Raw genomic sequence first — 11612 nt, forward strand, 5'->3', positions numbered from 1 at the left:
TCGTGGACTTTTTAAAGACTATAATTACATCTCATCGTTTATATTCTTAATGATTTTGCAAGCGGATGAATACACAAATGGGATTCTCTTCTTGTATGGCCCAAAGTTCTGTATTTAAAATATCAGCGTAAGCACGATCCTTCTTTGGCCATGTCGGCAGACGATATAGGACGTATTGTTTACACTAAACATCAACTCTCAATATATTGTAAGGTGCATTACAATTGGGACCATCTTTAATTCGGCAAGAAACAGAATGGACCTCCGAGCGATTTTTATTGCATTGTGCCTAATCACACTCTGCTCAGGCAAACCAACATCAAATGAACAATGCCGGTTGCCATCTTTAGAGCAGTTCGACTCAAACATGGTAAGTAATAATGAATACTATTGATAATTAGTCATACCTCCAAATATAATATCAATACCAAAGTTTGCAATGAAATGTTACTTTTGTTTAGCTAACTGGAACCTGGTATCAAGTCCTTAGACCCACAGTACCACTTGGGAAAAGTGTACTATGTTTTGCCATCAAAGACGTCAGGGAAACACAAAAAGATTCATACGCAAGAGGATTAATCATTCATCCATCATCAAAGTAAGACTATTCATAAAATTCTTCAAAACCGTGTTTTAATATAATAAGATATTTTGAGTATCATAATTGATGTAACGATGAAACTAGATAGCGATCGGAGACCGCTGACTTATCGATCTGAGGTTTCGATTCCTTCGCACTGACTCAATAGCGACACTGCGTGCCCCATCACTAATTAATTATTAACTCGGTAATTATACTGGTCCGAGATATGATGAATGCACATGCAAAATTTGAAGCAGATTCAACCTCGCTTTCGTGAGATAGCGCGTAACATACGAAAGTGTCTAACAGACAAACAAACAAACAGACAAATACCTATCAACATACTTACCGATCGAGATCGATAAGTAATAATAGTAAATACATGGATATGGAGGTAGTGCCATTCTTTCACTATAAACCAGATCCCACCCGTAACAACAAGTTTCAAATATATTGTTATCATTTAGGCTAGAAACACCTGAAATTATTTATCATATAGAATAAATCTTTGCATAAACACATTATCAGTACACGGTATGTAATATATTTTCCATATTGATTTTGCAGTGGCAACATTGTATTTGAAGATTTACCTATGCATCTGTGGTATAAAAACAATACGTCGATACATCGAATGGACAAAAAATATGGTATTTTTGTTGAAATTTCATTGCACTTCTGTCCGAATCGGGTGTCGAATGAATAAAATTGAAAAATATTTTTTTAAGAATATATCTTCGTCGATTTGGAAAAAAATCTCGGTGTTAGCGATGAAGGAGTTAAGAGTAAGTTGGTAATAAATTTGATTGGCATAGTTATATATAATATTCATATTAAAAAGTAGGATTAACGAATCTTACGGCTCGAAAATATAAATGCATGGATCCAACAGAGTCTTAGGTGATTGGTCGACATCCGGTTTAACACTCACGAAACGGCTGTTTTCTAAATGAAGATTTTATTTATTCCCAGTCCCAGTTCTCTTGAACATGTTACCACAGTTACTTTCTCTAAGACTACTACAGACTTCGCTCTTGGCGTATCTACAATTATAATCGAATTCCGAAATAAAGCCTCAGCTTTTTTGAGATTTATGATGAGATCCGTTTATTATCACTCTGTGATAGTGAAGTTATAGATGCTGAGGCTACTCCTTCCCTATCATAGCGCTTAAACTATGCCTGTAAAATCTGATCTTCAAACTTTGTTGACTTTGCAAGCTTCACGATCGACCAGGCAAGAAGATGGCTGGTTTCTGGAAGTCACAAAAAAGTGGTATAGATATGGCACATCTTGACCCCCGCGTCTGTTGACTTTCTGCTTAGTAATATGCTGTCTCGCGAGACCACTTCAAAACACGAATTACGCCTTGCTGAAACTAGCAACTAATGATAACTGAAACCCAGCAGTTACTACACAACTTCGTCTTTAATTTTTCTTTTATATTGTATCCTACTTATGGTCATTACTCGGCGACCTTTTCGTTTTCTGCATTTCGAAACATAGATGATGACACATTTCTACTTCGGAATACATTAAAAAACCTATTTCATTGATAAAAACGAGTTCGATACAAACCATTACTGCACTAGAAAGGCAGCACACAACTTATGTATTTTTCCCAAAAGCCAAATCCGCTGTCTATATTGCAGTCCAACCAGTCCAGTGCTCAACAGAGGAAGCAATTCAAATTGGCTATTGTGACCATATTTTTTTCAATCTGTCTCATTTTTAGACATTGACGGATTTTTCTCGACCGAAGCTAGTCAACTGACAGACTACGAAAATTACATCATCTGGATGCAGTGTGGCCCTAATGGTTAGTAAAAACACTAAACTATGATGTTGCAAAAGCCGGAATTTTTGTACAAATAAATGCGCACATAATGCCCCGAAAATGCAATACATATATATAGAAAGGGATAAGAGAAGACTAATATATATCATCAAGAAAGCTAGGTACTACGATGTCCAATTATCAAAGCGTATTGCTGGGGATTTCGAATCAAATATTTGACATGAATCGAATAGTTAATTAGTTGAATGAATTCAGACAAAAATTTGAATCGCCGCCATCTTGTTTCAAGATGAATCACTCATATTTCATAGTGGACCCATATTTTTTAAATGTAATTTCGTCATATATATGACTCTTTTCTTTCAATCAGTTATTGATGAAACAAGTGCTTAATGTACGTGACAGCTTAGTGAACTGAGTAATGAATTCTATGTTTTCAGTAATCTATTTGAACCCATTACAATGAAAAAGGTCTTAAATGTTTGCGAGTCGATTCGAACCATATATTTTGAAACCATCATTTATTCTGAAATGCCCTGCAGTAAGTATGGTGCGATGTTCGTCATTTCAAAAATTGATTTTGAGACACGATCAGTATTTATGTATTCTTAGGTGAACGTTTCGCTGCTGGCTTCACACGAACCAATCATCCAAGCCCTGAAAATGTTTTTCAAATTCGCAATGCGCTGATAGAAGTTGGATGGAGTCAAGTCCAACTACATCTTTCTGGTTGCACAAAACTTGATATACCCTACCCAGAAGCATAAGTATTTTGTGAAAAATCGATTGCTGTTGAGTCAATGATGGTATGCTATAATATACATAAAATCATATTTCTTCATTGCATATCCGTTACAACTTTTTGTATGGAGCAAATGGCAGATGCAGGAAGAAAGGTTTCGATGAGAACTCATAGACTGTAGAGTGTTGTAGACAGTACACAAATCAGCGCCATTCAGTGCGCTAGTAAAGGTCGATTGTTCCGATTTTGAACCATTCTGCAATATTCCTGGGTAGTTTAAAACTTATCCTTCTCTTATCCTAAACTTTACTGGATTGAACTTATCCAGACCGATGGATTGTAATGAACGTAACGTAATGAACATTTTATAACAAACTGACAAATGGAAGGGAACTCTTTAATGCCATTATTACCATAGATGAGGATATGCTGCACTGTGCATGGTAGTAATGTAAGTAAAGTATGGGCAGGGTGGGTGCAACTAATATTGCAAATGGCGTAATAAAACTACGATAAACACTGCTTCGCATAAATCTTATCCCATCCTTTTAATTCGTGATATATATTTTTTAATTGTAAAAAGACTTTATAGGCAGCCTGTAGGCTACAATTAATTTATATAAAATTTCAATGAAAATGATTATTTTGGTAAAATTTGTGAAGCCTAGGTAATTAGATTAGTCAGGTAATTAGATATAACATAAGAGAGCAATGCTCAAATATATGGACACGCAGACAATTCCCCAAAAATCATATGTGGTGACTTACCAGTACCTGTATAGGGGTACCGTGACGGTACAGGGACTGTCATAGATATTTTAAGTCCTGTGACAATGATCCATTCTTCTTGATTATATTGAAACATCAATTGAAATATCTCGTGCTCTGAGTCAATTATGTACCGTATCAGGTACCACAGTCAAACATTTCACATAAAAACGTTACTAAATAACATGCGTCAATTTAACACCACCTGAATCGGGGTAAAACTTTCGGTACAGTGACTGTCATAGCCGTTTAGGGCTGATGGACAATTCGACAACACGGACAACTCACCAGGCCTATCTGTAGTCGAGTTGTCTCTGGTGAGTTGTCCTTGTGTAGTCGAGCTGTCTGCCTCCCATTTCACATGTCCCGTGGGCCCGTGGCAATGATCTATTCTCCTCCATTCAATTGCAACATGAATTGAAATACTAAGTAATCCGTTTCATTCTATTCTCCATTATTGGAACAAAATTTAAAAAACAAGCCCCGCTTTTACCAGACAGCTACGAGTTAGTTCAGTGTCACCGACTCACCGCGCTGTGTTACGGTACCGGGACTGTCTTATTTTTAGAAGTTCCTGTCGTGTGACAGCGTGAATTGAAGTTGCAAGATGGTCGGACTCACAAATGTGGTAACACCAACGATCTGAGTCACTACTGTAATATAACACCAAGTACGGCACTATTCGCCATTCACCATTCCATTCGCCAAATCTTAGCAAAGCAAGGATTCCGTTACGAACCACCGACGTTCGATGGCACGTGATCAAAAGAACATGAAGAGGAGTGCCAGCATATGCGTCCGCAGAACTTCCGGTGACGTCCTAGCAAACAAGAACAAATCTCACAGAGCTAACAGAAATATTTGAAATAAATAAAAGTAGCCTAATAGCCTTCTGCAGAAAATTTTTATCTGTAACCACTGAAAATTTCAGAGCAATTGGTCCAGTTTTCAAAGATAAAAGCGACTTTTTAGGTTTTCCACTAGGTGTCTAGAAACGTGTCAAAGAACAAGAATAACAACAAATTATTGAAACGATTCATAGGTCCACTACGTGTCCAATAAATTATTAAATTATATTCTGATCGGAAACTTGTCATTGTCGCATTTTTAAAACCAGCAAGTCTAGTCTACTTCAATAATTTACAATTGGTATCCCTATAATATAGCCTAAACGCTGGTGAGATAAATTTGTAATAAACTAAACATGTTTGAAGAAATTGTACAGTATAAAAGTGATTATTTGAGAAGTCCGTTGAGAATAATCATATAATAGAAAACTGATCAATTTATTGCGTTGGCAGGAGTGTTTGCAAAACCATTGCTCTCTTTGCCCCACTTTAGTATAGCCCATCCCATATCCGTAAAACAGTAAATTGCCTTGCCTGTAGTTGAGCGCTGGAACGAAATAATATAGGATAGGATTTACATATTTATAGTTTTAATCAGTCATTTGACAAAATGTCAAGTTGTAAAATTCGTCAACGTCTGAACATGAATGATAAATGAAAATATATTGTTATGAAGAAAGTCATTCAAAAACAAATTCATGAAAAATACAAAAAAATGTTTAAAATTTGAGGATTTCACGTGTGTGCTGTTAACTCAATATTTGAATAATACGATACATGCTTTTATAAGGGGGATTCTATTTGGAAGTTTTATCATAACAAGTAATTTGTAATAGTTTAGAGCAGTTTAACTGTGGTTGATAAACCCGTAATGGTTAACCGCATTTCAAAGTCACTTCTTGTTTTGGCATATAGTATCTGGCGCTCCGGAAGTTTTTGTACCAAGATGACGCACACCCTGAACAACCCTAACCTGGTACACATACTTTGTTCAGATTGTGCGCTATCTTGGTACGAATACTTCGAGAGCACCCAATATCTGATATATACCACATTTATACATACCGTGTTTCCCCGAAAATAAGACCTACCCTCAAAAAATAAGACCTAGCCGGAATTTTAAGAATGATTTTATTATAAGCCCTCATCTGAAAATAAGACCTATTTTTTTACCTGGTCGATAGCAAGAAATCTCTCTCATACGTTTGAAATGAATATTCTAAAACGTGTGAGAGAGGAAAACGTGTCAATTAACTAAATGGATATTGGTCTTAATATTTTTTATATTCTAAAACGTGTGAGAGAGGAAAACGTGTCAATTAACTAAATGGATATTGGTCTTAATATTTTTTATATTCTAAAATCTACTATTTCTGTACTTTCTAATTTAGTTTTTATTAAATGAAATTATAAGACATCCCCCGAAAAAAGGGCCCTAGTGTTATTTTTTGAAAAAAAAATTTAAATAAGACACTATCTTATTTTCGGGAAAACACGGTATGTATTTTATATATAAGCATTTATAAATACAAGAGAGCTACGCACAAATATATGGACACGTTAGACCAGAGCGAATCAGTCCTTACCGGTACCTTTGACGCTACCGGTACCCTCAAAAAAGTTCTGAATTTCCAGTAGCAAGAATTTTGCAGAATCAAAACGTACAGCCAGTCATGACACTGACTAAAATCCGTGTTCCCATGGATAAAAAATAATACAGCAAAATTTTAGACGAAATATCAAATTTCATAGAATTCACGCAAAATTTTGAAATAAATAAAAGTAATAGCCTTCTAGCGAAAAAATTAATCTTTAACCACTGAAAATTTCAAAGCAATTGGTCCAGTATTCGAAGAGAAAAGCGACTTTTTAAAAACGTGTCAAAGAACAACAACAACACAAGAGAGCTATGCTCAAATATATGGACACGTAGAGTCACATAATTTTGATGACGTCATAGCAAAAAAAAAAAGTAATAGCCTTCTGGAGAAAATTTTTATCTTTAACCACTGAAAATTTCAAAGCAATTGGTCCAGTATTCGAAGAGAAAAGCGACTTTTAAAAAACGTGTCAAAGAACAACAACAACAACACAAGCAAGAGATCTACGCACAAATATATGGACACGTTAGACCAGAGCGAATCAGTCTTTACCGGTACCTTTGACGCTACCGGTACCCTCAAAAAAGTTCTGAATTTCCAGTAGCAAGAATTTTGCAGAATCAAAACGTACAGCCAGTCATGACACTGACTAAAATCCGTGTTCCCATGAATAAAAAATAATACAGCAAAATTTTAGACGAAATATCAAATTTCATAGAATTCACGCAAAATTTTGAAATAAATAAAAGTAATAGCCTTCTAGCGAAGAAATTAATCTTTAACCACTGAAAATTTCAAAGCAATTGGTCCAGTATTCGAAGAGAAAAGCGATTTTTAAAAATGTGTCAAAGAACAAGAACAACAACATAATATTGAAACGATCGTTATGGCCACTAAACGTGTCCAATAATATTGAAACGATCGTTATGTCCACTTCGTGTCTAATAATACTCGCAAACGAGCAGCGAAAATAGAGCAACACAATTTTGTTGATGTCTAATTCTTTAGACAAATATCGCTTTTATAGTGGAGTATACACATCTGAAAGAATCTGAAAATAGTAATAGTCTGTAGTCGGCTGCATTTAGGAGTATTGGAGGTCGCGAATCGATTGTTTATTGGCTTTCGCCTTCCAGTCTCTTTGAATCGCACATGGTTAAATCTTTTGGATAAAAATTATAGTTTTTAACTTAAGCCATTGTGACGAGGCTTATTATGATAGTGTTTCGAAGAGTTGGCTCTCACAAACTGGTTTAAATTATCAAAACCATCATTATTAAAACAAGAGAGCTATGCTCAAATAAATGGAGCCGTAGGATAATTCATCATCACTTCACCGAAAACCAAAGATATCCTACACGAAGCTGAACATTGAAACCAACTGCTAGTATCCGGAGGCGCAGTTCTTACCACTTCATGGCAGCTCCTGCCACGAACGAACCGCGGCAGCTCTTGCCATGGTTTTATAGCGCTATTCAGTATTCAGTAATCAGTATTAACGGTATATTCACAAATTAATGTACCAGATTTTAATTGATCATGTGGAATTATATCTACTTAAACCCTAACCCTAACCCCAAATCAATCAAAACTGTATCCATAAGAAAAACGTTCCAACTTACACAATATTTGTCACCATAATAGACAGCCCTGTCCAATGTTCCCTCTAATTTTTTGTAGTATGTGTGCGCAGAAGTTTTGGTGTGTGCGCACTTTTTTGGAAATGACTAATATTTGTGCAAAAACCAATGAAAAAATTTTGGCGTTCTAACCGGGTAATAAGTGGGCCAACAACAAACTTTCTCAACCTGCCAACCGAGCACATTGTTACATTACATCGAAATAAGTCTGTGCGCACTGCGCAGTAAATCTATGCGTGTGCGCAGCCTCTGAAAGCTGTGTGCGCGCGCACACGCGCACACCTTAGAGGGAACACTGGCCCTGTCTTTACGGCCCACCTGCCGCGGTTACGGCAGCAAAATTTTACCTGCCATTGGTTTTCAATTTGCTGCCGCGGTGACGGCAGCTCGACATTGGTTTGTGGCAGCTAAAAAGTCAGTTGCCATGAGTTTGGTCGTAGCGGCCATGGTATGGAAATACCGCCATGGTTTTGCGGCAGCTGCAGATGCCACAGAATACTTAAAACTGCACTTGAGTATCCGTACCCCTGTACCCTGTCCGTACCGTACCCAGTACGGTACGGCACAGTTTACTTATTTCCAAAAAAGCCCCCATATTAAAAAACTTTAATTATAACTGTGACTGTAGGCCCCGCTTTTAAGAGACTGTTTGGGCTTCCATATCGGCAAAGGGACACTGTTATAGGTACACCCACTTTCCAGGTTCTGTGACGATTCAAAGTGAATTGAAATACCTACTGATTCGAGTTACTACGGTATCATTCATAACAGTAAATACTGCAGTCTACAAATATTATATGAACAGCAAGCGAAGCAGTAGTTCACAAAACGCTTGGTGGGTTAAAAATCGCGTTCCCATGATTAAATGGTAATACAGCGATATTTTTTGATAAAATATTAAATCTCATGGGATTTACAGGAAGTTTGGAGGAAAATAAAAGTAATAGCCTTCTGGAGAAAATTCCATCTTCAACCACTGAAAATTTCAATGCAATTGTCCCAGTATTCAAAGAAAAAAGCGATTTTTTAATGATAATGATGATGAAAAACAACAACATAATATTCCGAGGCTGATGTTTTGCCAGATTCTTTAGTTCGACGAACTTGAAAACGTTCACCACGGTCATATTTTATTTGATTCGCCAAGATTATTTACCTACGGTCAGACCGTAAATATATACTACTACGGTCAGACCATAGATTTTACATCTACGGATCTATGTATGCATCTATGATCTATGTAGACTAGATGCATGCACGAGACCCACGGTACTGTATGGTGAATAAGGAATATAAATCTGTAAGTAGGCCTATATCAGTATATATAAAAAAGTGCACAATGTTAATAATAATCCTCTATTGTACTTATATTTAAGAATAAACTAAACTAGCCTGCTTTTTGAGTTGAATTCTCAATTGCTAAATTGAGTGTTGTGCCTGTGTGTCACCATAACTCAATCACAATACTGTGATATGGATAGGCCATGTCTTTGGAAAGACCCTAATGCTGTTGCAATAAGCAAGGAAGAATCTCTTACATCCATGAGAGACTGCAAACATGCAGCTCATGCAATGATTTACAGTTTCTCTAGCAAGAGTTTATTTGGACGCATACCAATGCAACATAACATTCTAATAACGATGAGATTTGATGGTACTTTTGGATTTCCTGGAGGTCTAATTAATAATATAGAAGGCTCAGAAAGCATTGAAGATGGACTTAATCGTGAGTTAAGAGAAGAAATCAATTTGGATTTAAGATTTTTTATGACCGAAAATGAATATTTTCGTTCTTATCTTCAGACCCTAGGAAAAGGAAAATTGGTCAATCACTTCTATTTAAAACAAGTATCTGAAAGTGAATTTTTTGATATTGAAAAACGTTGTATTGATGCTGGTGATTGGGGCACAGAAACGCTAGGTATTGTGCGTGTTCCTGTTCAAGAGAAAGCTGGTTATCATCAAAAAAATTCCCCAATTGTGAACTTCTTACGTCATAATTTTGTTGGGAATGCAAAGCAAGAACTCGTTGAGGGAATGATAAAATGTGATATTTTTTCACATGACGAAATGCTGAAAATATGGAAGATGTCAGGGAGAGTAAAATAGTTTTCTAGCTTGTCTAACGTTAGATGAAGTTTCACATAATTTCAAGTATAATTTCACACAATTGAACAAGGCTTTGAAAAAGCAGTCACTGATGATAAGTTCATAGCTACCTTAGACCGGACCTCATTCTTTTTTTAAATATAAAATATATCTCGCATATGATTTTCATTGTGGAAAATTGAAAGCTAGAGTTATAAATGAGTTTTTATTATGATAGAGTATTCTGCACTTGAAGTAATTATTTCCTAAACCTTTATATGGTTTATCCAGAACTCACTGTATTTTTTGTTTACCGATATGGTATTGGTGATTTTGTTTGCTTGTGACATTCTAAAGATTTCAGTTTCATTTCTTGTTCTCTGCATTATTGTTTTTTCCATTATTATTATTTATTTACATTAATTACTTTACATACTACTATTCTATAACTTTTGAAAAATTTACGAATTTGTTTTTAGAGAGTTAGGTAATAAAATTGTAATTGTTGTTTTTATTTGTATTCCTGTAAAACACTTTTTGGTCTATTTCTGAGTTTGGTACAATCAAGCAACTATTTTCAAATTTGAGGAAATCGCAAATGTTAACAAACCAGTTTGATTTGTATCATCGAACAAAAAAAATTTACAATTCATGTTATAGCCTATCTTTGTGTGTGACATTCATTATTAAATAGTATATGAGGTGTTTATAAAGTCCTGTTACAATTTTCAAAATTTTTATAGGAAATTATTACTTACCTTATAATTCGACGCATGAAATCCAAATTGGGCTAAGTTCATTTTTCTAGTTTTTTGTTTCTTTTTTTTATTTCTCTAATACCTTACATCGAGGATGTCTAGTTTTTATGGTCCACCAAAGTTACAATGAAGGCCATATTTGGATGGTATAAAAAAATTTGTGTTGGGGGTTTTTTTTTGGACTTAACCCTTTTTGGCTCTCAATTTTCTGGACCAGAAACAATTTTATTGGACTAAGGGCCCCTTTATTATGTTATTATAGAGGGAAAAAAACGGACTTAGCCCCAACTTACAATGCAGTTATCCAGAGTTAAGTCCACTATAGTAGACACAGCTCTGTTTAGTTCTCAAATGCCCTAAAAAAAGCAGGGTTATGTCCATAGCTGTCTTGAGATCTAGAGCACCTAGAGATAAGGCAAATAGACCAAAATGTAGAGCTAAGTCCAGGAAAATCAGCAATTGAAAAATGTCATTTTTTGGAAAAGTGGACTTAGCACGTTTGGTTTTGAGGTGTCGAATATGTCCTGACTCCTAACCAGGTTTTTGTATATTTTTAGGGCATTACTCTTGGTTAGACATAGCAAAATCTTTCTCAATACCCATAAATTAAATTAGTTATGGACACGGTGGTAAAAATTTTATTCCTGATCAACTAAAATTCAGTCCTTGGTAGTATTTATGATCTTTAGTTTGCACTTCTATATACAATATTTGAGGTGACCAATTGTCATATACAACATAGATGGGTATACATAATTTATGCAAATTGACCTTTCATCACAGATT

At 35.5% G+C, this 11612-nt stretch overlaps 2 protein-coding genes across 2 annotated transcripts; both read left to right on the forward strand.

Moving 5' to 3' along the window:
- On the forward strand, positions 1 to 3493 carry LOC120348289 (uncharacterized). Its single transcript, XM_039418410.2, has 6 exons — positions 1 to 370; positions 462 to 598; positions 1151 to 1233; positions 1312 to 1368; positions 2319 to 2402; positions 2994 to 3493. The coding sequence occupies exons 1-6, from the start codon at positions 257 to 259 to the stop codon at positions 3146 to 3148; spliced, it is 630 nt and encodes a 209-aa protein (XP_039274344.2). The 5' UTR covers positions 1 to 256; the 3' UTR covers positions 3149 to 3493.
- A 5797-nt stretch (positions 3494 to 9290) lies between these two features.
- LOC120345345 (U8 snoRNA-decapping enzyme-like) lies at positions 9291 to 11610 on the forward strand. The gene has a single exon (XM_039414765.2). It carries the CDS (start codon positions 9454 to 9456, stop codon positions 10087 to 10089), a length of 636 nt encoding a protein of 211 aa, XP_039270699.2. The 5' UTR covers positions 9291 to 9453; the 3' UTR covers positions 10090 to 11610.
- Positions 11611 to 11612: the final 2 nt, after the last annotated feature.

Source organism: Styela clava, chromosome 1 (assembly GCF_964204865.1).
Source record: "Styela clava chromosome 1, kaStyClav1.hap1.2, whole genome shotgun sequence".
NCBI lineage: Eukaryota > Metazoa > Chordata > Ascidiacea > Stolidobranchia > Styelidae > Styela > Styela clava.